Genomic DNA, 27803 nt, shown 5'->3' on the forward strand with positions numbered 1-27803 from the left:
TCACCCTATCTCTAAGGGAGACGCCAGCCACTCTCCTGAGGAAACCCATTTCGGCCGCTTGTACCCTGGATCTCGTTCTTTCGGTCATGACCCAGCCTTCATGACCATAGGTGAGAGTAGGAACGAAAACTGACCGGTAGATCGAGAGCTTTGCCTTCTGGCTCAGCTCTCTTTTCGTCACAACAGTGCGATAAAATGAATGTAATACCGCACACGCTGCACCGATTCTCCGACCAATCTCCCGCTCCATTGTCCCCTCACTTGCGAACAAGACCCCAAGGTATTTGAACTCCTTCACACTCGGCTGCGAACCGATCCAGTGAGTGCTGAAGATTACAGGCCGATGCTGCCATCAGGACCACATCATCTGCAAAAAGCAGCGATGAGATCCCCAGCCCACCGAACTGCCCTGGCGGAGGCCAACCCTGAAACGAGTCCGACTTACTGCCGAGAACCTGGACACAGCTCTCACTTTGGTCGTACAGAGATTGGATGGCCCTGAGAAGAGACCCCCTCACCCCATACTCCCGTAGCACCTCCAAAGGTATCTCCCAGGGGAACCCGGTCATACGCCTTCTCTAAATCCACGAAACACACGTAGACCGGATGGGCATACTCCCAGGCTCCCTCCAGGATCCTTGCAAGAGTGAAGATCTGGTCCATTGTTCCACGACCAGGACAGAATCCACATTGTTCCTCTTCAATCTGAGGTTCGACTATCAGCCGAACCCTCCTTTCCAGCACCTTGGAGTAGACTTTACCAGGGAGGCTGAGAAGTGTGATACCCCTGTAATTGGCACACACTCTCTGGTCCCCCTTTTTGAGACTTCCATGCAATGTTGAAGAGGCGTGTCAACCAAGACAGCCCCTCCACACCCAGAGCCTTGAGCATTTTTGGACGGATCTCATCAATCCCAGGGGCTTTGCCACTGTGGAGTTGTTTGACTACATCAATGACTTCCATCTGGGAAATTGACAACAATCCCCCATCATCCTCCAGCTCTGCCTCTAACATAGAGGGCGTATTAGTCGGATTCAGGAGTTCCTCAAAGTGCTCCTTCCACCGCCCTATTACTTCCTCGGTTGAGGTCAACAGTGTCCCATCCTTACTGTACACAGCTTGGATGGTTCCCCGCTTCCCCCTCCTGAGGTGGCGAATGGTTTTCCAGAAGCACCTTGGTGCCGACCGAAAGTCCTTCTCCAAACTTCTCCCACACCCGCTGCTTTGCCTCTTTCACGTCAGAGGCCACAGCTCTTCGGGCCCTTCGGTACCCTGCAACTGCCTCCGGAGTCCTCTGGGATAACATATCCCGGAAAGACTCCTTCTTCAGTCAGCTGGCTCTAGTGGCTGTAATCAGTGGCGGTTTTTGGCACGGGCCATTGTTCACCTTAAAAAGTGTGTTTCCTGTTGTAATTGCAATAGTTAAATAATTGGATTATCTTAAGTGTGTTTTTCAAATGCTCTAATGAAGGATTTGTGCAATTGAGAAATATCATTTTCTCTTTCACTTATCTTGTTGGGGGGGGACGGGGGGGTCGCTCGAAGGGGGTCTCGCCCTGGGTGTAATTCAATGTAGAACCGCCACTGGCTGTAATTCTGCACCAAGGCTGAATTTCGGGAAAGAGACTTCAGATACAGTATTAGGGGACCACTAAGGCCTATATAAAAGCATCCAAAAAGCAGCATGTCATAGGACCTTTAAACTAATTTCAATATTAGCTGTCATATCCAGACAGTTTCTGGTTAGTGAGTAGTTAGTTGTGACAAACTACTTGACTCGGGGAAAAAATCAACTTGCACAGTGAACATTTTTCAATGCCAGCCAGCTGCTTATTTTCACATTGGCCTGATAACATCATTTGTCTACCCTGCACAGCCTTTGTTCGAAATATGTTGCAGCCTATCTTAGCTCCGAGCATATTCAAAGGTAACACTGTGACATTAGTCGAAAACATAATTAAGGGTTCAGTGATTTTACATTCAGCATCAAATTCTAATGTCAGCCACGAAAAACAAAACTAGACGAAAACTCTTGGAAAGGAAAGCACTGCTCATTTTCTTATTTGAATTGATAAGCCACTGCATTTAATCTGGACTCATGAGATGTTGACATGAAAGCTTATGTGTTTTGGATATAAACAATGACAGAGTATGATAAACAGTACTGGCCTTTTATGAAACATGAACTCAACATTACAGTAGGCCAAACTACTTCTTCTATTTTGCAGAAAAACAGTAGGAAACACAATTTTACAAGTTTGTTAGTTGACTGGGAATCTCAATAGCAAAAAAAACGTCCTTAGATTTCACAGTTGGGCTTCTTTATTAAAAAGGAGGGGACTGCAAGTCTGTGCAAGGCCTGTGTAGGGGTCAAGTAAGAATGGACATAACATACTGCAAATTGTCTGTTATATGGATAAATAACTTGACAAACCAGATTCCATTTGTGCTCTTCTTTTTTTTATCAGAATACACACATTTTGTGTCTGCAATGAAAAGGGCAATGTACATGTATGAATGTTACACAATTCCAGTTGAATTTTATTAAGATTTGCCAAAATACAAAGAAGATGTGAGTGGTTTAGTCTTAGTCTGGGAATGCTTATGTCACCTGGAAATGTGGAAGGGATTTCCTCAGCTGATTAGAATGAATACATAAACCTTATTCAAAACAGAACCCTGAAGATACCACTAAAACGCGGCTAAGGTTTTAAGTTAAAAAAAACAAACTACAAACATCTGTTCTGCTGATATGTTCCAGCAAACACAAAAACCCAGAGGGCTGATTCTCATGAATGCCTCTGACTGTTTACTATAGCACAACATCGGACTTTTAAATTTCCAGGTTCAAATTTCCGTTTGAGGGTTCCTCAAGATATAGCTCTACTGTGCATCACATTGTATACGAGAAACCACATGAACAGACACATTTTTATTGCTAACACTGTTCCTATTGCACAAGCACTAAGAATACATCCATTGAAAAGCGACATATGCAAACTTGTCCGAATGCCATCAAGACGCGTTGCAGTGTAAAAACATTATTACTCTCAAGAACAATTGGTTCATTTTGTCATTCTGGGAAAGTTACAGTCTCATATAACTGACAAGGACATTTCATGTTAGTGTCCTGCACCAAAGAAAATATCTCAGAAATGAAATGTGCCCTTAAATATCGCAGCTCATTACAAGTTCCACAGTTAAAATTCACATTCTTGTTCAGTAGTCTAAACTATTTACATACAAGTAAATAAAATCCACATTCTACTGTGCACATCTTCTCATAATTTACATCACATTAGCTTTTGTTCTTACATCTGCCTCTTTTATAATACATGATAACGATAATAAGTATCACTGTGGCAACATGTTGACACTAGACAATCTTATTTCCAAAGTACTGAACAAAAATCTCTGGATGGCCTTTATAAAACTGTCCCAGCAGCCGTCTCTTCTCTTTAGGGGAGAGTTTAGGATTCTCATGGATGGTCCGGAGCAAGGACCAAAGTTCCTCTTTAGTGTTTTTTTGTGCATTTTCTGAGTAGGCCTTAGCACTCACTCTTGTGCAGTATGTTGGTCCTGCAGTAAAGAGAGATTGTAAAAACATAAATTAAGTGTTCATCTTTATTCACACCAAGGAAAAGTGTTCTGTGGTCACAAAAATGAATATGAAAAACAGGAATATATACAAGGAAAATCTGCAAACCTGTTGTCACATCTGGATCCTTCCCTTTCACAATATTCATTATTCTGTCACTAACCATCTTGTGCAATGAAACGGGAATCTGGTGGAAAAGAGAGCAACATAAGACATGAAGTTTTCATTTATCTTGACTTAACCCTTGTGTTGTCTTCCCTTCAACTTTGAAAAAAAAACACTTTTTTTCTGACATTTGTGACGCTTTTTTTTCACAATTTGTTTTTGCTTTTTCCAACGTTTTAAATTTTAAAATTTTTCTTCTACACATTTTCAGCGCTTATTTCTACGTCCAATATTTTCTGATACAAAACAAAAATTTAAAACGGGCCAGTGTGACCCAAAGTCATATCAATACGAATACAATTATGATAAGTAGAATCCTGCTTCTGTGTAAAGACTCTGACACACCAATCTGACGGCCGACGGTCGGCAGAAAAGGCAGTCGGACTGATCAGTCGGCTCCCGTCTCTCAAAAAAGTGCCTCGGAACACACTGAAGCGATGCCGACTTGAGCGTACGTTCTGCACGTGCACGAGACGTAATACGTCTCCATAACAGCAGGCGGCGCTAATCTGTATTGTCGCCCAAAAAATGACGGAACATCTCTCTGGACCTAGTAAGCACAGAGCACGCTGTCGTCAGTCATTGTTTTCATCAGAGAGTGTTGATAGTAGTCAAGAAGGATCGTTGTTGTCATTACTCGCTGAACGGAAGAAAATACGATGGCTATTAATAAGAAGATACTGGCGTTGTCAGCTCTCGGGCTTCTTCTTGTGGAAGAAGCACTGATTCGCTAGTCAAGGGCTAGCACTCCACCAATCAGATTGGTCATTGAGTCTGACTGCCCACTGGCCGATTCAACAAGTCAAATCGGCCAAAATGGATGCTGACAGCTCCTCCGACTGGCGACGGCACGGAACACACCGAACAGACTCAAGTCACTGACCTCGCCAGACTGTCCGTCTGCCGATAATCGGGTTGGTGTGTCAGAGCCTTAAAACAGCATTTCATCAACCCAATGTCTAATTTCTCTAGCGGAGATGTTGATTGTTAATCCCTCCTACAACACAGGACACACACAAACACACAGGCAAAAAAAAAGGACGAATTAGAAACACTCACTTTGAACAGATCGCAGTGGTTATCCATCATGAACAGAACCATCAAGTCCACCTTTCCTTTGGAGAGTCTTCTGCTGTAGACGATGGCACTTGAGAAAGACCTTTTCACTGCCATTCTGTTCTCAATCTAACAGAGAATTGTTTCGCGTTAACAAAGATCAACATATGTAGAATATGCCTGTACTGACTTAAGTGCTCACCTCTTTGTGCAGTTTGACCTCCTCTGGTTTGGCCGCGACAGCCATGAATCTCAGGAGCCTGCGGAGCTCCTCCCTGCTGCGAGAGTCCTGCAGCTTTAGGCTCAGCTGCAGAGCCTCTAGAGCTTGCTCTTGCTTGCCGTTCACTGACAACAGACCACAGAAAATACCAGGATGAAAATGCTGAGCTTGAGAAAAGCTTGTGATTAAACTGGCATGATATATGAAACCTGCCTTTATGCATCACCATAAAAGGCTCATCAACCCTTCTGAAAACAACAGGACAACAAAGAGATCTGCTTTTACCAAGTAGCTCGGAGATGCCAGAGTGGATGTCGAACACGTGGTTGCTGAGCAGAGGTGGCTGTTGTGTGTGTCCGTAATGCTGAGCCAGGACCTCGTAGAGCAGACTCTTAGACCGGAGCAGGTCTTCAGCACAACCGGCCAAACCTCGACTGACCTCCACCACCAGTTCATCAGGAAGAAACTCCAGACAGTCCACTGCCCCCGACATCCACTCATCAGCCCTGAGGAGAGAGGGAAGTGGAATGACTTTAAACACAGCTGACAGATTGGTCAAAGTGAGGCAACAGAGAGACAGAGAGACAGAAAGACCTTTAGTGATTTGGGGAGAACTCGACTGCTTCTAAGCATGGATTTGGTAATTTTCTTTTTTTAAATAACCATTAGTTCATCAGGATTATTTATTTAAAGCTATAGTGCGTAGTTTCTGTCTCCCCCATGAGAAATTCTAAGTAATGACAACAAAACTGTCGGCGCATCGGCTAGTCCACATGAGACAAGCCGATCGTGATCGTGATCGCGCTCACGCCCCCGCCCCTCCTCCACCCCTCCTCCACACAGTTGCTAGTAGCCAAGGAAGACCCGGAGGATTAAAAAAACACGATGGACTCTTCAGAAGAGGTAATTATCTTTACATCGAGCTTCTGCGCAAAGTCACCAGACGACACAATCTTCTGAACATAGCCATACTGAGAAATACAGACTACAGAGTTGTGTGGAGCTGATAGTCTTAATTAGCTTTGTAGCAACTCATTTGACTATGGCCTGAATGTAACGGACATTTATTAATATCAAAAAGTTACGCACTAAAGCTTTAAGTAGAAGTAGCAACACCACTATAAAAACAATTAAAAATAAAAGTCCTGCATTCAAAATAGGTCTGCACGATATGAGGAAAATATCTATTGCGATTAATTCGACTGATATTTTGATATGATTCATGATATTGGAGGGAATGAAAATTTTTCATTATTCTCATTTCCATTGAAAATTATTAAAATTTAAAAAAATAATATCAAAATAGTGGGATTTTTGCAAGGATCTGTACCAAACAAAGATTTTTTTCTTTAGTCTATAGGATACGATTTGTATTACTTTTGATGCATTAACATGTAAGTGGTAGTTTAATGTTTAAAATAACAAGCTGATTTTAACTGCCTTTTATACTACTACTACTTGGTAGTTTAATCTATACTGTAACAAATGCATCATATGCATGTGCTTTGTATGAAAAATCTTTATATTCACTGTAAGTAGCAACTATAGCATTTAAATAAATGTGGCGGAGTAAAAAAGTACAATAAGCCCCTTTGTAATGCATTGGAGGATAATAAAGTACAACGTAGCTTTAAATAGACATTTTCAGGTAAAGTACGAGTATTTCAAAATTATACAGTAAAAGTACAGTACTTGAGTACCACCAATGCATATATAACTTTTGTTTCAACACAATTTCAATGAATTACAATCATTTAAATGGCTTTTACATAAATACATAATTTTACCTTGAACAAATCAACAAATTACTGCATAATAAGTGCATGTTTTCCTATTAGTTAAAGAGCACGGCAAAACACAAACAGAAAATCCTTATATACATATTTCATGTAGGATTTTATTAGCAGTTTGTCTGTAAAGCAGCTGGTTTAGAGTTTAAAAAAATAGCAGATTAGGACTGATAGATCACAAGAAACATAAATTTGATTATTAATATTAACTTGTATAACTGTAAAAGCTTTGGAGGACTTACTGTGCTTCACTGAAGGCCTTGAGGACCTCTCTGTCTAGGTAGCTTGATGTATACAACAGGTCCGGGTCACTGTCCATGCCATGCAGGGGAGGCCGCGATGTGTCTTTACCTTCTAACAGCTTCTCCAACAGGGGGAGCTCTATCAGCTGCAAGAGCCTGAACACCGCCTGCTGGTGCCACACCTCATCCACAACTGTGAAAACACAGAGTTAAAAGCCATATGGGTCATAGGTACACAGACACAGACACATCATTTGCTGCACGAAAACACTATGCCCGTTTTACGTCATTCCCATCAGACAAAAGACAACTTACGCTCTTGTGAGAGGCCGAGGTTGATCATCTGAGGAGTGATGGTGGAGCTTAGGTTGAGGTTTCCCAGCACGTCCTCCAGTGATTTGTCTGCTTTGACAGGGGAGTGGGTGGAGTAGCTCGGCATCCCTTGTCTGAAGAGTCACATAACAGCAATCAATGGAAATGGTTGAGAGGGACAAATGTAATGTTGTTGTAAGTGTGATTCAGTCGCAATTTAGTGCTGTTTTGATGCCGATCAAACAGGCCAAATAAATGCTCGATTTCCAGCATTAAATACATTCTGATTAACATCAAATAGGACATGTGAAGTCTTCTCTTCTCTCTCTTTTTATAGTATTCCCATGAAGACTTGACTTGGCCCATGTTGCAAATAACAAAAGTCTCATTTAAGCTGTCAGAGCACATGGCTCCTGTGAATCTTTCATCTCCCATTAGTGAGGCTTGTTCTCTCGTCCAGTCTGGATGATGGAGTCAGTTAGATGAGATGTTCGATATGAGAGTGGTATTGATCTTCTCATTTAACTCTCAGCAAGAAAGCAAATAAAATGTGTTAGAGCAACTGCCTCCGTTTCATCTTTTAAAATTACTTTTTGCACTTTAATTTTGTATTTGAATTTAATACTCATTGCCACACATTGGTAATGAGGGGGTTAGCCTACTGGAATTTAAGAGTATCAAGACATGATGGGACTTCAGGAGCCTCCGGTCACGCCGCACTAGTTTCGAAAGGCACCCAGTCTAAAGCTATACTGGATTTGGGATTAGCTCTGGAGGAAGGAGAACAAAGCAAATCAAAAATGATATCTGAAGAAGTTATGACACAAGCCTGTACCTTTCATGTGACGGACTGTAGCCGTTCTTGTTCCTGTTCATTCTCGGTGAGTCATAGCCGCTCTCGATGGTGGTAGTGGAGAGAGAGTTGGTGTTGGTCAGCGATGATGAGGAGCTGGTCGTCGGGCTCAGGAACCTGTACAAACTGCAACTACTGTCCTCAAATGTGGCTCGCTTCTTTTCCTTCCCAAAAACTTTAACGCCCACCGGCTCAAACACCCTGGAGTCCATCAGTGCCTGACAGAGACGGACGGCCTTGTAGCGGGGCACCGCCTCATCACCAAAAAAACGGTTCAGGGTGATGTGTGCCAGCACCACGTCCACAGCCTCTGAGCCCAGGAAGCAGTCATGGTAGGATTTGAGGTTGTGGCGCCGACGCTTAACCGCCACACGAGTGTGGAGATTGGAGATGATGCTGCCCCAGATAAAGGTGGCCCGGAAAGGCTTCCCAGCCATGCCTTCTGATGGAGGAGGAGGAGAGGAGAGAGTCAGTGGACGGAGGGTAGAAAAGGCAATCAGAGGCATGGGAATGAGGGTTGAAGTAGAGGTGATAAACTCTGATATCAGCAAGGAAAAGCAGGGAATGAGCTTCCTGGATGTTTCATGGTGACAGTTCACAAGATTCACATTTTAATGGCTGCACAAATTTCAGCCAACTGACAATGATCCTCAAGTAATGACAGTTTTACACACAGATGCACGTGTGGTGCCAAGAAGAAAAAAAGGCCAAACATTTACTGGTTTGGAGCTTCTGAAATGTATGGATTTGCTGATTTTCTGTGATTTACATCATTGTGAAATAAATATCTTTGGGTTTTGGGCTGTTGGTCCGACGAAACAAGCAATTTGAAGATATCCACATTGGGCTCTGGGAAATTGTGATGGCCATTTTTCACTTGATTACGCTATTAATAAATGAATTAGATACATAATCACATGTATGATTTTAATAAATGCAGACGCTGTGGAAAAAAAAAACTTTTACAAACTTTTTCTGTACAAATGGTTTGGTGGTTTGGTGATCCACTTGTTATTTCACAATATACATTCTCAGCTTTGTCTATTGTCTGAACACTTTCTCAGGATCACAATCTGAATTCAAGTTACTGTATGTGGGTGTAACAGCACAATGTCAAGGATCAATGCATCTCATGGGGGTAGTAACCAAACCCAAATCCTCTTGTGTACATTATGCCCAAACGCTTCATTCTAATTCACTTAACAGATGTTTAAAGCCTAAGAATAAAATTCTGTAGTCAGCCAGTAGGTTAAAGACACAAAGAAGAACAAAGAGCATCATCTGTGCCTGATTTTCTTACTGCACCAGACACACGATGCAATCTTTCTACACCCGCTACACTCAATCACACACGCACAAGGAAACAGAGACAATGATCATATTGTGAGCCTTTTTCTCACAAGAGATATCCTCACATGTTCCTGTCGAAATTTTCCACTGGCTGGTCTGCAGTGCTACTAACACATGCACACAAATCATTAGATGATTCATGCAATCATACACTGACACATTTAACACTCCGTGCAATTTCTCCAAATATCTCATCTGACCGTCTGTGTATGATTGGTCTTTGTTTAGGGAAAATGACTTGTGTCATCAACCGCAAGCCAGACCAATGAGAGAAAGCAGAGGTGGCCTTAGTGAGATGTTTGTGTCTTTCATCTCACAACAGGAAACATTTAAGGCCTGTTGGGCAAATGTTAGGGGGGATCTGAGAGGATCACTGAGGCCAGGGTCCATAAATCAGGCAGTGTCAGCAGTATAACAGGCTCCATGTTAAGATAACACTTAACACAACAAATACTATTACTGACCCATCTGTAAAAGTTGAAAACAAAAACACTCGGGAATGGTACAGCAGCAACCAGATGTTCACCCACGCGTTTCAAATGTACAACAGCTCATAGAGAGCGGAGGAAAGTGTGTGGCAGATACCTCGGTGATGTGCTGATAAATGAGACACATCAACGTCAAACTGTGTCTCCCCCTCTGGGGGAGAAGAAACTGTTCTGAACTGGGGATTTGCATAGCAGGGAAGAACAACATGGGGCTGTGGCAGTTGTTCAAGGAGCTCCTTTGAGTTTGTATGCATAATAGGAATCTTGAGAAATATAAGAGGCTGATGATAATGCAATGAATTCAAATATTTCTTTCATTGCTTTAGGAAACTCAAGTTTGAAAAATGCTCTTTAAAATAAATGTGACAATATGTCCCTATTGTGCAAATATCAGTCAATAGATAAACTCACTATAGACAAAATATCACAGCCTGTGAAAAAAAGGTCAGGAAAACTAGTAGAAACAGACATCAGAATGAAATCCTTGATGTAGGAGTTAGTGCAGGAGGACCATCTGGAGAATCCCAACAGGGGTCCCATGGATTACCAGTCACAAAATAAATCCGGATCTGATCAATATCCATTAATTCTTGTTAAAAAGGAAAACAGTAGGGGTCAGGTGTGGGTCAGAACAATCCTGGGAACCCGGCTGTGCTCTGTCACCTCTTGTTGCCTGAGCCAGGCTGAGATTAGAGCCCAGTTTGCACAGCTGACGCCAGACTTCTTCCCTGTGACTGTGGTCCTCTTTAGAAAGAAAAAAACCCTCCGCAGATAGACTGCAGGATGGAAACGAGGTGCTGGCCTGTGATTCAGCCAAGGACAACAGTGCACCGTGTGTTTGTACACATCAGTGGAGGTAAATAATCGCGGAGGGAGCAGCGCAGTCACCACATGGGGATCTTCCCCTTGAGAACACGGGGTTTAACGCACCAAACTCGGGACTAATGAGTCCATGCGGTGAAAATGCACGGTGGCACCGTCAGACCAAAGGTTGTTGATAGCCGGTGTCAGTCGTCAGTCAGTGGTACATTTCTAGATACCTTCATTCCTCCAACATGTTGAGACCATGAGTGAGATTAACTGGTCAAGCCTCAGGGCACAGTATGAACACGCTAAACCACAGAGGGTTATTGGCCCGTTTGAATTTCAACCCTCATATCCTGTGTGATAGCCTATATATACACTATGTATGGTGGCCTATACACACATGCGTAATTACCAGTCTATGGTATTTACCCTGTTCTGCTGTTTCAACACAAACACTGCAGGCTGTTGAGTCGGCACTGAGCACAAATGTCAAAGAACACAAACGCTGTTAATCTTAAAACTGATCCGTCATCTGTTTACACGTAAATAGATAGACCTAACTGACTTTTGTAAATCAAAGTTTTTCCGTAGATGAGATAAAAATATATAGGCCTATTATAAGGGTGTATTTTTTTTTCTCATATAGGCTAGCCTACTTTAAAAACTTTACAGTATGTTACGGTATAATTAAATTACAAAGATGTCCAAACAAAGGGGAAACTGTATATTTAGTAGCTAACAATGTCCAATCTTTAGTAAAACATTTTCGATTAACAACATGTCCCATTAATAGGCTACAGTACATTATTGAAATATGGTGAATTAGCCTACATTTCTACTTGGAAAAACAATTCCAACCAAATCAGCAGCAGTCGACACATGGGAATGTAATTTCTATCTCAACACGTAAATTAAGAACATCTATAGACGTTATTTGATCAGCTAAAAGTGATTAAATTAGTAGGCTATTACCTGGTGTTCGGTGCATGAAAACGTCTTCCAGTGACTGTAAAGACAGCCATTCAGACCATGTTCTTGGTCTGCAATTCACAACGTGACGCACGCAACTAACTCCGAAACCGCCCCCTCCCACCGCCATACATTATTCATGTCCCAGTCGCCGCCCTGCCCGGGCATGATAATAATGAAGCTCCGACTGTTTCACTGAAGTTTGACAAAAGGCGCATTAACTCTCTTATTCTTACATGTGGGCATCTTCCTGAGCTGAAACTGTAAATCAGGAAGCTGAATGGTTACTACCTCGGTGTAACCAAAGCTCCTCCATTGAAAGGTTTTTACCTTTACATCTGGCATACATGATTTGTTATTTTACCACTGGTAGGCCTGGATAGAATGCTGAATAGCCAATGTGCAGAATTGCCAACATTCTGTACTAAATTAGCCTACTTTATTAAATATTTTTATTGGTTAAATCAAATCCTTTCAATTTGAAGGAAATGCTAAAAATCCAGGAAGTTTCCACACAACCTTTACACTCACAAAGTCACACCCTTAAAGCCTACACTAAGTTCATCTGATCTGATAAAGACCTACAGTATCAAAAAGCAGCCACCATGTAAGACAGAGAAGAAGAAGAAGAAGAAGAAGAAGAAGAAGAAGAAGAAGAAGAAGAAGAAGAAGAGGAAGAAAAAGAAGAGGGAGTTTGAATGATTGGGGTTTAAAGGATAAAAACACGATAAAAATAAGGGATGTTTTGGGAAAACAGTTTCCTGTTGTTTCCTGTTGTCCAAGTGTGACTGCAGGTGCCTCGAGTGTCAAGTAGCCAAGATGCTGTTCCAACTTGTCTGGGATCATCTATACAGGCTTCTCATTCAACTTGAATGTTTCAAGACTGTCTTCATGAACAAACAAACAAACAAACAAACATGCACACCCCAGAATAAACTCAGGAGCTGTTAGTAGGGCCAGATTTCATGAAATGGGGCCCTAGCTGGTGCCTTTTCTTGAGGTGTTATCTGACATAGAAAAGTAGTAAACTGATACGGTTAACCCAATGTCACTCGCTGAAAGGGAGACAGAAAGGAAGACAGCTATTGTAATCACACGACACAGGTATGGTGCAATGGGGTGAGGCGTGCAAACCCGGTTTCATTACAGTCCTCTTCGTGTAGAAAAATGCTTGTTTACTCTAGGTCAAGTGAGAACGTGTGAGCATAAAAAAAAGAAGTTGAGATCTGTTCTTGTGCCTTTTCAAACTATTACATTAGAGAAGAGCAGGTCACTGGTTTGGATTTCCAGACAAAGCACAGGACATTTTTTTCTTGAGCTGCTCTTGAGCAAGCCAGGGTGCTCTAAGGAAACTGCAGGTGTGCATGTGAGTAACTTTACATATGATGTTTGGTTTACTCGTCGTGGGGGTTTGAAGGAAGTGGGCATTTAGGAAGCAGTAGGGGCTACTGAAAGATGCTAAAGTTGCATTATGAAAATGTAGGATACAGTGTTTTTGGAGCTTGCGCCATAACAGGAAATACATGTAAGGAATGTCTTGGCTACATCAATCTGTCTCTTGTGAAGACGTGCAGTACAAAATTGCTGGAGTATCCCTTAAAGAGTATAAAGTAGGGACGCCCCCATGGCATTCAGCAGTTAAGACGCTGAACATAAATCACAACATCTGTAGTTCAAGTCTGGCTGGCGATCTTTGTTGCATCTCTCCTTTTGCAGTTTAATAAAGTTAGACTTCCCTGATATAAAAATGGAATATCACATCTTAATTTATCTTGTTTGCATTCACAAAAGTAAACCCCACTCTTTACTTATGACTGAAAAATGTGTTCAACAGTAACACTTAACATTGTCACCACCACAATGAATTATGACTCATAATCATATCAGTTTCAGGCATCAAACAATCTCTGAGCACTGAATTCACAGAAGCTCAGGATACTTGGTTGTAGCTTTAATGTGCTGTATGTTTATGTTAAACTCACCTTTTCTGTTGCTGTGGATAGATATTTATATTTATACAGCCATTACCGTCCAAGCGAGGGGAATAAAAGGAAAAACCCACCTTAAATAAAAGGTAACCAGTGCGTTCCACTAGAATGAGAAGCCTTCGGTTGAGGGCCAAACTGGTTTTACAACTCTTCAAATGAATGCATTGCATTATGATGATTACAGTGCTGTAGGGTGAAACATGTCTTACACCAAACACAGAAAAGAGAGAGAGAGAGAGACAGGGGAGATAGAAACAGAGATACACTTCCTCTTCCACTGTGAAAAATTCTCTTCACTAAGAGATATAAAAAAAATAGCAAATTTCCCAATGTTAACATCAGAAAAGAAGCTGGTAGTTCTCCTAGGAGAAGGGACAGCAGCTCCACTGGCAGCTAAATATGTATCTGCCTGCCACAACCTGAGGGACTCACCACTATAAGATCCCAACATTACAGATTGGTTTAGGATTGTACAGTAATTATATTGTACAAAACTGTTAAGTATTATATTGTGTGTATATAATTGTTTTGTAATGTAGTGTGTTGTATAACTATCAGTGCAGTATAGAATCTATGTGACACCTACTGTACGTATTTAATATTTGATATGTACTATATATGCATTTTCTGTAAACTGCTTTGGCAACATGTTTTCTTTGTTCATGCTAATAAAGCATATTGAATTGAGAGAGAGAGAGAGAGGTCAAAGCAATATTTACTCTCATGCTTGTCTCCATGTGCCCGGAAAGCTATGCATATTTCCTTTTCTCTCCCCTTCATACTTATCAGACGTGCAATGTTAGTCAAGTCGTAATTTGTTAACAGGTATGACGATAGCAAAGGAATTTTCTCAAGAAGGTGACATTAAAAAAAGAACGATACAAATACTATGCAAGTTTCTGTTTAGGGATCCAATGTAACATTGAAATGCCAGTGGTAGAGGAAGTACTCAAACAATGTACAATTACTCTCTACATAAAAAAAAATAAAATAAAAAAATCATACTTACTTATTTATGTATTGGCAGCAATATATAACACTATAATCTTTAAAAAATAAAATATATATACTTAAAGTATCAAAAGTAAATGTACTCTTTTGCAGAAAATTGACCCATGTGAACAAACAACATTATTAGATTGTTAATGCTAATGAATCAGTATGGACTCAGACGTGGAGCTAGTTTTAACTACTTTATTTACAACTGGGTAGTTTAGTCAAATGGTACCCAAACTGGGGGTCAGGCCCCATCCTAAGGGTCATGAGAAAAATTAGGTAGGAATGAAAAAAACATACTAACAAGGTTCTCAGACACAAATCTGTATTCTTTTTTGAATATTCTGTAATCTTTTAATTTCGTGAAATATTTGGGCGTTTTACCTCTTTTGGCCTCAATTACTTTTATGAAATAATGAAAAGTTTAAAGAGGGAAAAATGGTGGAACTTGTAGACATCTGAAAGAGGTGACAAGAGGCTCCAACTAAACACTGCTTCCTTGAAAACGTAATTACTTATGGTTTAATTTGAAAGCTTATCATACAGTGTTTATGTAAACGTAATGAAATATGTCAACTTCTAGTAACTAGACCTGTTAAATAAATGTACTGCAGTACAAAGCACAAGCACAGTACTTGAGTATACGTACTTAGATATTTCCAACACTGCCAAAAGCACAGATGCAAATGTTCAGCAAGTGTGTATGTGACTGGTTAAAACTGCTTTAAAAGTACACCATCACTACACAGTACATTAGTTTTTGCCACAGGGCATTTAAAAGACCTAAAAGCAGTGAGTGTTTTGCAGTCTTATCCAACACACAGTCATCCAGTTACTGTGCCCTTCTCACACTGCCTCAAGGGTACTCTCAGTTTGTCTCCCACATCATGGAACAATGCAGTGCATAACAATTCATATGCTTTTCATCAGGAGAGCACACATTCAGTATCTGTCTCTCCCAGTTGTGCCCGTACTGGAATCTCAAACGCTTGCCTAAGTAGCCGTCCTCCGCAACTCCAAAGGACAGAGGACAGAAGCTTTCCTCACAGAGCCGTCGCTGCAGCACAGAGACACTTTTGTTGTTTGGGGGTTGCCAGTAATTTTGCGTTGTGGCTGGACAATCATATTTTATTCAACAGGCTCGAGACCCTCTCAGACGACACAAAGTCAGCCACCCATTCACAGTGAATAGTTTGGTCATGAGAGCATGGTGGGCGAGCATCGCGACAATCCTCCCCCTCTAAAGAATATGAGCCAATATTAACTGCACACTCCAACAAAGCAGGTGACGTTTAACACTAACAGACCTCTTTGAGCTGAGGAGACCCTTTTTGAGTTGGGCACTACATGGTTGAGACCAGTAGCCAAGCTGTATTCAGTATTAATCAGTATATGAGGTAAACCAGGAAAGCACAGTTCGGTTAATGTTTATTGGACTTTCCTGGGATGCTGGGATGTTTGGAGATGTTATGGTGTCACTGATAGCATAACAGAAGGATCACTCTCACCCACTCCTCCTCCCTCTAACATCAGCTGTCAAAATAGCCTGTGAAATAACATCAAGGACATCAGATTCTAAGTAATGGAGCAAATTTTATGTACCGAACAACCTTGGTATGTAGTCCTACCCTGTAACTGCTAAACTCCATAACAGTTTTCCAGGAAAATGTACTTCAGAGGAATTTATTACCTAGATTGTACTCAGAAACTCTTGTTCAAAAAATGTTTTCATTCTAATGCAGCAGTAAGAATCCATATTTCAAGTTTCGTAGCAAGTAAGTTTAAGTATAGTAGCTCCAAATGTAATGGGATCATGAAAAAAAAACCCTTTTTTGCTGCTACAGCATTTTCAAAATCTGGTGTCACACACACGAGTCCCAGCTCATTTGGGAGATGTTAACTGCCTCAGACAAAACATCCCAAAGCAAACATCTAATACATGCGGCACTTTATTTACAAACTGCATCTGTAAAGAACAAGATTATTTTTATAGCATAAAATTGATAACTGATTTATAAAAGTCCATTTTGGAAAACTGAAAAAACAATGAAAAAGTGTCTTAGAAATTGTAATGATAACATAACAATATTTGCTTCTGTGAAAAAAAATATATATATATATATCTATTTGTCATAAAATGTGGGCTATGTCTGTAAAGGAGTATAAAGACAACTTTTATTTATTTAATTTTAACCTTAAGTCAAGGTCATAATACTTGATTAACAAAATTCATTAAAAACAGTACTGGAACAGCACTGACTTGCATTTTATAATCAAATGGGTGTTTGAAGCACAAAAGTTAAACCACAGTATAGATACAGTATATAGTTACTAAACTCCTCCTTAAGAGAATCGCTGCAGTTCCCACCTCCCTGTTCTTTTATACAAAATGTACATTATATATAAGTTGGCGCTCCATTAAAAAATGGATGTTTTGCAAACAGTATATAGCTACGGTTATACATAATATAGATTTTTTTCTTTTTTGACAATAAATCAACTTCTCAATATGTGAGCCTACTTATCAAATGATTGAAGGCTTGTTATAACTGTAGGCAATCAGATTTCTGCATTTTTATTTGCTGTGCTCTACTTCCTATGCCGATTGCTTTCTATCTAGTGAATACTCACTGGTTATAGTCTGGCATTTAACTAAATAAAAACAAAAAGAGGGGGGGAAAAAAGCATTATAAATCTATGAAAATGCCCATAAAAAGTGGGCTTGTAACTACAAAAACCTACAAAGACTAGGAGAAGCATTAGATGGAATCTTCCAAAAAATGCTCCCAAAACCAAAGTCTTTGTCCTCTGTTGATCAAGTTACTGCTTTCTGCTGGGCTGCAGTGATGCAGACTATTAACTTTACTGCTGTCCCGCTTTTCACCTGCTGTCACTTTTAGGCCACAGGTCCCCGAAAGTCTTTCGGGCAAGTCAGCTGACAGGTCCCTGATTCAAATCTCTCTGTGGCTCGAAGGAGAGACTCACTCCATCCTTCTCCGCTGCCATACTGAGATAGAGGCATACTCATGCTAGTGTTGGACTTTGTTTTTTTTTTAATGTTGGTTTGTTTTTTAAACCAAGACTGTTGAGGCTGGATCATCGGCAGGCCTGCTGCACTTGATTGATTAGCTCTCCGAAGCGATCGTAGAGCCCCTCTACCCAAGCTCCGTTCTGCAGGCACTTCTGTACCGTCTCCTCCTGCCCCAGGTCTCCTGACTGCAGCTGCATAGATGCAATCTAGAGGGCAGAACCACAAACGGATTTATTTTTTGAAAAGAGCTTAATACAGCAAAACCTCAAAAGAATAATCAGCATCTGCAATTAAACCTACAAAATAAGAGTACAATCTACACTGACTTAACACCCGCACAGAAAGCAGCTCATGCTAGCATTCACGTGTAAACCAAAGTCTCACCTCGTCCTTACACATGAGGTACGTGTGGTACTTGTAATGCTGCAAAGAGTGGTACAGAGAGAACCACTGAGTTTTCTGCTGGTCCACTGTATACTCCTAGAAAGGGAAAAAGCAAAGCAAACTTATTTCAAGAACATTAGAAAATTCTATTATTCAGGTATTAGTCTAATAAGAGACATCGTGATAGAAGAACAGTGGCTTCAGTGCTCAACAGGATAAAAGAATGAGCGAGAAACACAAAATGGTGACACTATGCCCTCTGCTGGACATATATCGAGAGCACAGTGAATTTTTCCAAATAATTATCGTGTCTTACCTGTGGCACTTTGTTAGGCATCTTGTAGGGCTTCATGGTTTTCTTGTTGTAGGCCTTTCCACTGAGACGCACCTTAAAGGCCGGGGTTTCCCCGTCCTTCTTCAGTTCAGTCACCACTGAGATCTCTGGGAAGCTGTCTAGAGCCGTCTGAAGACACACAACAGGAGAGTTACCTAGGTTCATACACCGCAGTCAAAGCCCTGTACCTTTGCTTGTCTCTTTGTCATTAAAACAGATTCAGAGTTTGTTTGTAAGATTGCCTTTTAAGCCTTTTGGAGTGAAAATAATGCCCAAAAAAACTAAATGACAAAAATCACACCCACCTTGAGGACCTGCTCTATGTGCAGTTTGTGAAGCAGGCGTTTCCTGTTGTCAGTGATCATCCCATCCACTCTTTTCATTTGTGGCAGCAGCAACTCATCTGAAACAAGACAAGTTAACAAGTCAACATAGCTTAACTCTACTACCCGCCTCACTTGACCCATGTTTTCACTTTTTTTTTTTTTCCATTCAGTTTGTGGCCTACCAAGTCAGAAGCTCATGTCCAGAAAGTCAATTCGCTCACCCTTTGCTCTCTCAAGTGCTGTCATCACATCCTCGTCTAAGGCAATGCTGATGAGCAGTTCCACAAAGCTCCTGAATGTCTCCTTCATGGTTCGCGTGTTGAGTAACCGTGAAGTAAACGGCACTGGAGGGCTTAACTCTAAGAGTGGGTATGAGAGAGATCAAAGATCATGAAGAGGCAGTGAGACAGCACGAAGAGATTTATACTACAATCACATCAACTTATATCCAAACTAGATTTAATGAGAAACGGTCAAAAGGCTTCTTCACCGTCATCTTCACCACCCTCTTCTGCAGATGATCCAGAGACAGTATGTGAAAACTCCTCCTTCCATTTCCTTCTCTTCTTAGGTGGGGGCTCTGCCCTGGGCTTGAGTTGTTTGGGTCGAGGCTTTTGGCTTTGGGAGACTGAGGAAGGGGCGGCGGTCAAGCCTAGCAAAGTTTTCACCTGAACACCCCTGGTTGGCAGAACAAAAGAAAGTCACACCACTGAAGAGCCATGCTTTCAAAAAACAAAAAAAAGCAGTCATGTTAGCGTACCTCAGCGAGTTCATAGGCTTGCAGCGTGGCTTCCGACTACAAACTCGTACATACTCCCTTTTGTTTACTGTGTCCAAGAACTTCACATACACCCTCTGGTACATAGTCTTGGCATCACCAAAGTATCCAAGATACTACACACAAAGAAAAACAATATGTTACTTGTTGCAGAATAAAACGAGTAATTTGAATGATGCATGGGTATTGGCGTGTCTGCTTTGACTTACACTGTTGGTGGCGGAGAACACTCTCTTTCCATCTCTCAACTCAGGCACAAATTTCTGCAGCAGAGCCTTCTGGACTTTCCAGATGGCTGGAGGCTCACTGCCTGCTCTCATTGTCACCTGGAAACATGCACGAGACACCGTGCAGAACAAGCTTCAGTATGTACCAGCAGTTACGGTATGAGAAAATGAAACAAAGAATGTGAGTGTACACAGAATGAGTGTACACGAGATATGATATGACAACCCTAAATTCTGCTGAACACCAAAATCAACACTGACAAGCATTAATTTTCCATCCATGTTTTTCAAGGCTGTACCTTCAAGTTATCGATATCCTCATTTCTGACGACAAACTCGTCTCTCTCCCTGTACATTCCTTCCCCTCCGCTATCTGACAGCTCCTCGTCAGTCAGTCCCTCCATGGCCACACTCGTCAACTGCACAGCCAACTGGCCTGGTAGGGTCTCTTTAGACTCTTCTTTGGCCGCAAACACACCCCCTAATGAGACGGCGTTTGTTGACTGTGTAGGAGTGGTTATCTGCGGCAAACAGGTCTCGATGACAGTGTGGGGCATGGTGGGAACTTGGTCTGGCTTAATCATCGAACCGGGGATTTGGTTATCTGGAGAAGGGTTGCAAATACGTAAATGTTGAGGAAACACATTTTCAGAAAGAAACTCAACTAGACTCCTTACATGTACATTAAACATGTAATCAAGAGTTTTCAGACAGCATTTATCAAGAGAAAAACACAGACAATGCTTATCACAGCATATAAGGGTATCATGTATAATTAAGTTTAAAAGAAATATCACAGCTAAGAGAATACTGTTGATTTTGCATGACATTATACAGGGAAGTATAACAGAAAAGATGGGAGGGGCGACATATAACAAAGTTTAGTGCCAGACATTGTTTGATAACCAATCCTTTTTTAGGCCATTTATTTGGTAAAATACCTGACTTCCGCTGGCTACTGCAATGTAAACATTAGGATTTAATTGCTTTCCTTATATTTATTTTATATACACATTTGGGGTTCTGACTGTTGGACAACAGAGGCAATTTGGATTTATTATTTTCAAAATTGTATGAAATAAATTATAATGGAAAACACAATCAATAGATGAACAATATCAAAGATCCTAGGTTGATACTCTGATAACAATATTGGCAGGGTATTATTACCTGCCCTGGTTTTCCGATCTGAAGACTCATCCAGAGCTGAAAGCGCTGAGCTGATGCTGTTTCTTAGGGCCTGGTTTTTCCCAGTGTTCTCCTCTTCATCTGAACTGAACGATGGCAGAGTCTCCAAGTTCTTTTGCAAATCTTCATCCAGACGTTTCTGTTGGGAGCTTACTCCTTGGCTCTCATGGGGAATCAAGGGCCCGGGCAGAGTGTGCAGTTTGGGAGGCAAAGAAGGCAAAGTACATGGCGGTGGTTTGGACGAGGTGCAGGGCTTTCTCGGGCGACTAATAGTTCGTGTAGGACTTGCAGAGTACTGCTGTTTGGGGCCAGATTTGATGAAGTCGAGGAAGGAGCCAATGAAGCCAGTTTTGACCTCTGGCTGTTTCTCTTCCACTTCACGGATCTTCTGTCTCATTCTCTCCTGCTGCGGACAACCATCATATACACTGTGTGAGGAAGATGGCGAGCTGACGTCACTACCCCTGGAATTTTGCCGCTTTGCCTGTCCACTACGCTTGGTCGGTCTGGCCTGTCCACTATCGTCCTCAGGACCACCTGGTTTGGTCAGGGACTTAGAGCGAGCCTTCTTTTTGGGAAAGTCTTCACTGCCTGGGCATTCCATGAGGCCATCCTCTGTTTTAATACACTTTGTGTTCCCTTTGACTCTGTTCTGAAGACCTGGGGGGTCATACACCTGCCCGGCTAAGTGATAGTCATTCTCAGAGCTCCCTCCATCGCCATTCGTGTCAAGCTCAGAACTGTTGTTGTGGTGAACAGGTTGACCCTGGCAGGCTGTGGCCATCTGAGCTCCATTAAGTGTCATGGTCATGTTGTGGGAGTTAGTGTTAGTCATGATTGACTGTTGTGCTGAGGAAAAACTAGGAGACATGTGCCTTATATCCACAGTCTGGAAGTGACCTTTAGAATCAATGGGGCTTGCCATCACCGCCATTTCAGCCTCAGCAGAGGATGTAGCTTTTACAAAGTCTTGTGGTGTGACGCCACATGCTGCCACCGTGGCAGCCAGGATGTCATCAACATTTGACAAAATATTTCTGTCATCTGCAAGTAGCATGGAGTCAGGGAAGCAAATGGAGTTGAGAGCAAAGTGGTTCTTGGCATCATTTGATTGCTGATTTGCCGACTGGCTGTAGTGGTGTTTAGAGGATTCAGGGCATCCTGAACTCTGTTCGGACACTACTGTGCCCTGCTGTCTCTGGGTTTCGGTGACACTGGGACCCAGCAGTTCTCGGCCCATCTGAAGATACTGGACATGAACAGGGCCCAAATCTTGGGCTGGTTGGATACCTTGCACTGATAACACCTTTGAAGCGTTTTGACTATGGTGGACAAGCGGCTGCTGGAGAAGAATCATCTGGTTGGGCTCGAGGAGAACCTGAGTGCTGGGGACGGTGATAAATTGGGTGTGGGCTGTCGGAGTCTGGCTCTCAGTAGGATTCTGGTTTTGTTGATGTGGCTCAGGCGATTTGAGTTGGAGAGGTTGCTGCTTAAGCTGCTCTGAGCTAAGGGATACATGTGAAGATATAATACTGGAGTTTGTGGTTTTTGTGTTGGCAGTTCCCTGACCATTGACACTGCTTAGATGAATGTGCTGTTGGCTCAGACAACCCATCCTTTCATCCTTTACCTGTACTGTGTTTGTGTGACCTAGTCCCATGAACTGGTCATCAGAACGTGAATTGCTTCGGATAACGCTTTGTGTTTTGTGATGATCATCCATTTTTGAAACAACATAGATGACGTTGTTGTGAGCAGACATATTGCTAGCTGCAGCAGAGGCTTCCATTGATGCCTGCTGGAGAGCATCTATGTCCTGGATAGGAAGTGCTCCAAGTTTCTGTTTGCCATATGTTGGCTTTATGTCCTGTATTGAGGACCTGATGTTATTTTGTAAGGCTTGAGCAGTTGAAGAGTAGGTAGGCAATGGTGCAGACAAAACATATTTATGGGACTGTATCTGCTGCTGGGACAGTGTGTCATGCGTTTTACCTCCCACTGAGGCTTGCATGAGGGTATAGTCCTGTGAAGAATTTGATGTGGGCAGAGTCCGCACACATGTGGGTGGGTAAGAGGAGTTAAGGTTAATGGATTGTCCTGTGGCATAGCTCTGAGTCACCGAAGCTTGCCCCTGTGACTGAGATGTAAAAGTCACATTTGGGGCACCCTGAGAGTGGGATGTGGGGTAGCTCTCGGAGAGATTTCCCTGACACAAGCCCTGGACTTGGGCTCCATACTGGATCTGCTGTTCCTGGCTCAGCCCGGGACTGGAGGAGTAAACAAGTGTCTGACCAACCGATGCCACATTATCAGACTGGCTGGAGAGGGAAGGCAGAGTCTTGTAAAGGGGGGGGTGTTTGTCTGAGGAGGAATGGGAGGACTTTGACTGGGTGTGGGGGGTGATATAAGTTTGAGACAGACTACTGGACATTAGGCTGGATAGCTGGACTGACTGCTGATTAGAAATCACTGAGTTCTGCTTCTGTCCGGGGGAGGAGTAACGGTGAGGAGACCCACCTGTCAGGTTCTGAGAGTGCTCATGACTCTCTTCACCCCCAGCAGAGTGCGGAGTTAGTTTAGAAGAGCAGTCTTTAGCTTTCGGCACAGATGTGGACGAATACGCTTGAGTTACTGAGTCTGTTTTGGGTTGTGGAGCACGATTGACCCCTTGAGAAGAATCTGCTCCTGTGGAAGGGCTGCAGGACACAGGGGTCTGACGGGATGGGTCCTGCTGGTAGGACACATCCGTTTCACTGCCAGAGCCAAAGTATCCCTGTAAGGAGTGGCTGCTGGAAGGCCTCTGGTGGTGTTTGATCACACTACATTCACGCTGAAGAGCTCTTTCAATAGAGCCTGAGAAAACCGCGGCCCCGTAGGGTTGTGAGGCACCATGAGGGGCAGGCAGGGCAGAGGGTAGCAGGCTGAACTGGGGTTGTAAGAGGTGGGGGGCTGACTCCTGGGCTGATCGGTAAGTGGAGGACTGGACAGGCAGAGCCGAGCCCAAAGTGGGGGAAGAAAGATGATTGAAGGCCAGTGCAGTGGGAAGCATAGTCTGGCTTGATTTGAGATGGAGAAGGGGTTCATGGTGAGAAAACAGGCCATTGGTTGAAGTGCTGAAGGCAGGCTCCTGGATAGCCAAGGGTGGGTTGGTAGCATAACTCCTGGAAGGGTAGGCACCAGTGTGCTGATAGGACGACAGAGCAGCAGGAGAGGGAAAAGTGGCAGTAGAAGGCAGGGCACCAGTCAAATACAGCTCTGTGGTGGAGGAGTTGGTACCTGCGTTGCACAGAATAGACAAAATAAGGACAGAAAATGGAACATGAAGGGAAAAAACCCAAGCGTTATACATCAAACCTGTGTACACATTACACAATGGATTAACCTAAATGAAAAATGATCTGGTCTAGTACACAATAGTATTCTGGGTTTTGGTTTGTAGATTAAATTATCAGATTATTGCATAAACTCTATCTGTGAATAGGTTTCTCACAAATACACATAAACACCATACATAAACTAAGCTTTCTTGACAAAATATGTGATAATACTATATAATAATAATAATAAAAATAATAATATGTGTCACATATAAAATCAGTCCCTTTTGCAGGGTATTCAGGTCATGTTAAATAAAATAAAAAGCCTACATACATAGTAAAAACATATATACCACAATAGGTGGTGTGTAAGTAACATGTATATAACACAGAATGAGTGGATGTGTTCTTACCAGCAGGCCATGATGAGGGTCTAAAAGGAGGAAGCAGTGAGGCACTAACAGGACCAGCCTGAAGGCTCCTAGATTCCATGGCTGACAGGAAGCTCATGATTGAGTTCTCCGAAGTATTACTGCTTGAGTCCAGTGCTCCTGATGGTCAAAAAAAATAAAAGGAGGATAACCACAGTAGGCAACAAAGTAAGCTAATCCTATGTACCATGTAAATAAGAGCCATAAAAGTGTTACTACACCCAAAAAAAAATACATTATCACTTGCCCCTAGCAATATAATATAGTAGTGTATAGTAATATGTTGGTATAAAAGGATATAAATATTAGATTTGTAATGGAAGTAGTTTCTACTGAAGAAATGACCCTGAAAATAATATCTGCATGACTAGATGCCACTAGGGGTAAGCGTAAGTTATTTGTACTTTGGGTGAACTGACCCTTTAAAATAATGTGTAGGCTATAGCATTCATAACTCACCTGCTGCCGCAGGAAGGTGTGATGTAGTGTAGGTGGGAAGCTGGTGGGTGGAAGTGTAACTTTGCCGCTGGAGGAGCTCTGCATCAAGGTGTGCTGCACCATAACTGGAACTGCATCAACACAAAAATCACATACATGAAAGCTCACATCTTCTGCCCATTAATGTTAATAAAAAATGGATAAGAATCTATTAACATGTTGGCAATATTATTCTGAGTGGAAATAACTAGCAGCCTAATGTCAGCAAAGTTTTGGCTATGGCATATTAGTTTTGTATTCTAAATCCATCGCACTGGCAAATAACCAACTATAGTTAGGTTCATAGTTCTACTTGTAAAAATCTGAATGGCTATTAAAACTTTACAAAGTGGTTTGTTAACATTCACCAGTCACTGTTGTTCATGTCCAAAAACAGAAATGGATTGCTCTACTTGGTGTGAAGAACTCTGATATTTGTCTGCACCAAATAGGAGAAAGAAAGTTGAAGATCTGACACATTACTTTATATTCTCTTGGGAAAAAAATTCATAGGTAACAGCAATAAAAGCATAAGTAATCAGATGCAGCCAGCCTTATCCAAAGTGTTCACTTGTTGCCAGAAGGTAAACATCTGTGGAAGAACACAGAGCTGAAAGAGTCATCAGCCTCTGGTCTTCAACAGACACACACACACACACACACACACACACACAATAAATCTGCTGTTATGCAACTCTTCTTCTATTTGCCTGTAAAGTAACATATAGCCATGCCTAATTAATGCAATCCAATACAACAGATCTGCCACATATTCTACATTGAGTTGATCAGTTTGTTTACAGATTGCCTTAATGAAACACATTGCTTCCCCTTATAACTTATCTGTACTGGTGAGTGGAGCATAATGATATATTTAATCATTCATCATCTATAAATCGATTGGGTATTAATTTCTGTAACGCCAGTGGATCACTTTAATCTGCTCTGGCCTCTCGTTTGCTGCTTGTGAGCACAATCTGACTTATTTGAAGCAGATACTACAATTGTGTCATTAAGCATGATCCATTTTTATTATTACAATATGGAGTAGAACATAATACAGTCTAGAGTTTGACTAAGTTAGAGCTTTAACGTTACAACTTTGGCAGGTTTGCGGTTACATTTACTCTGTCTATTTTTATAAAACACAAACCAGGTTAAAATAATGTTAAATATAGCAATAGACATCTAACTCGTCACTAAAATAATGGCACAAATATGTAACGTTAGCTACAGACTTCGACACGTCGCCTCTTAGCTCATAGGTAACAACACCAATAGCTATCTTATGTGTCCACTAATTTGAGGTGCCATAACTGAAATGACTAGCATTGGTAGCTCGTTACGTTACCTATTATTTTTTGGCGTTTGGCTTTGGCGAGTACGTTACCGGTGAGTCAAGAAAACAGGCCAATAAAATGCTAGTTTAAGCCGTCTAGCTGGTCAACGCATTAGCTAGTAAATAAAACATTTCCGATCTCTAGCTAGTTAGTACTAACTCTGTAAATAGTCATGCTGAGGAGGAGGTGTGCTAGCGAAAACTAGCAAGGTGGTAGACAGTAACGTTAACAAACGGCTAATGAACCACTGACAAGTCAAAGCCTCTACAACTCCGATCAAATTCCGATATTTCTCCAATTCCTCCAGTGTTCCCGATAATAACAAGAACCGCTGCACTTTTCTCCAACAGCAAAGCTAGGCCCTCCATCAAGATTCTTCTCACCCTCTTAATCTTTTACCTTGGTTTGACACTAGCTGTGCTGCGGTCATAGGCCCAAGAAGCTACGGTCTGTGCTGGTGGAGCCAGCGCGTCCGCAAAGCTGGAGGTCGGGTAATTCCTGTCCATCATCCGGTGAAAGATTCACTTCCCCGACGGAGCTTCGTGGAGCAGCGGACACACATCGTAGCAGCCCAGGTCCAACCCACCGACCGACCGACCAAGGCAGGCAGTCCCGTCAGAGCACGCCACAGTCCGCCGTGAAGTCGTGCTATATCCTGGTTAAAAGTGTACCTTTAGCCTTCTGAGTGATTTCGTTATTTTTTTGTTCATATCCCGTCATGGAGAGCCGTACAAGCCCTGCATGGTTTCACGTACCCATGTTGGTTGATTTCCCAGGATGCACCGCAGACTTTGGCTGGAAGTTTTGTAGTTTTCCTTCCTTCCACCCAAAAGTTCAGCTAAATCTTCCACCTGCATGGTTTTTGACATCATTTGAACACTTTCTTTCTACAATGTCATAGAACCCCCAAATCCCCATATGAAGCGATTTGTTATACCCTGACTCTGCTTGGATAATGTGTTGAAATGATTATAGTATAATGCAAAGATCACTCAGTGAGTTAATAATAAATTAATGCATGCAAATAATTTAAGTATCAGTCATTGGTTCCTGTTTGAAAGCCTTAAAATATTTGTTTAGTTTTGTTGCATATCCCCTTGGTGAGACTTTTTTGGAATTGTGTTTGTGCTATTAT

At 42.0% G+C, this 27803-nt stretch overlaps 2 protein-coding genes and 1 long non-coding RNA gene across 8 annotated transcripts; 1 reads left to right on the top strand and 2 right to left on the bottom strand.

Moving 5' to 3' along the window:
* Positions 1-2515: 2515 nt before the first annotated feature.
* Positions 2516-14018, bottom strand: depdc7a (DEP domain containing 7, paralog a). 5 transcript variants are annotated; one of them, XM_078250417.1, is made up of 9 exons: positions 13914-14018; positions 8220-8679; positions 7388-7518; positions 7073-7265; positions 5326-5546; positions 5023-5165; positions 4824-4949; positions 3708-3786; positions 2516-3580 (listed from the first exon to the last, which is right to left on the bottom strand). In XM_078250417.1, exons 2-9 carry the CDS (start codon positions 8672-8674, stop codon positions 3378-3380), a joined length of 1551 nt encoding a protein of 516 aa, XP_078106543.1. In that variant the 5' UTR covers positions 8675-8679; positions 13914-14018; the 3' UTR covers positions 2516-3377. The 5 variants fall into 5 exon arrangements, with proteins under 5 accessions (XP_078106543.1, XP_078106553.1, XP_078106534.1 ...); XM_078250427.1 differs by having other exon boundaries at positions 8220-8676; positions 13914-13990; XM_078250408.1 differs by having other exon boundaries at positions 13834-13989.
* On the top strand, positions 12962-27696 carry LOC144518078 (uncharacterized). Of its 2 annotated transcripts, none has more exons than XR_013501995.1 (3): positions 12962-13217; positions 19081-20072; positions 27084-27696. It is a non-coding gene; the product is annotated as an uncharacterized LOC144518078 (long non-coding RNA). The 2 variants fall into 2 exon arrangements; XR_013501992.1 differs by having other exon boundaries at positions 19081-19441.
* On the bottom strand, positions 16767-27177 carry qser1 (glutamine and serine rich 1). The gene is made up of 13 exons (XM_078250380.1): positions 27068-27177; positions 25311-25420; positions 24834-24971; positions 21086-24379; positions 20215-20519; positions 19898-20014; positions 19671-19804; positions 19401-19588; positions 19132-19269; positions 18890-18987; positions 18567-18713; positions 18251-18346; positions 16767-18072 (listed from the first exon to the last, which is right to left on the bottom strand). The coding sequence occupies exons 1-13, from the start codon at positions 27175-27177 to the stop codon at positions 17932-17934; spliced, it is 5016 nt and encodes a 1671-aa protein (XP_078106506.1). The 3' UTR covers positions 16767-17931.
* Positions 27697-27803: the final 107 nt, after the last annotated feature.

This window comes from Sander vitreus, chromosome 1 (genome assembly GCF_031162955.1).
Source record: "Sander vitreus isolate 19-12246 chromosome 1, sanVit1, whole genome shotgun sequence".
Classification (NCBI taxonomy): domain Eukaryota; kingdom Metazoa; phylum Chordata; class Actinopteri; order Perciformes; family Percidae; genus Sander; species Sander vitreus.

Coding starts and splice junctions, on each gene's coding strand:
- qser1 (XM_078250380.1), bottom strand. CDS start 27,177: ATGATGGACAGGAATTACCCGACCTCCAGCTTTGCGGACGCGCTGGCT. Junction 18,988..19,131: donor AGCACTTGAGAGAGCAAAGG/GTGAGCGAATTG, acceptor GTCTTGTTTCAG/ATGAGTTGCTGCTGCCACAA. Junction 18,347..18,566: donor TGCCTAACAAAGTGCCACAG/GTAAGACACGAT, acceptor TTCCCTTTCTAG/GAGTATACAGTGGACCAGCA.
- depdc7a (XM_078250391.1), bottom strand. Junction 4,950..5,022: donor AGGTCAAACTGCACAAAGAG/GTGAGCACTTAA, acceptor ATTCTCTGTTAG/ATTGAGAACAGAATGGCAGT. Junction 3,787..4,823: donor ACCACTGCGATCTGTTCAAA/GTGAGTGTTTCT, acceptor CTTTTCCACCAG/ATTCCCGTTTCATTGCACAA.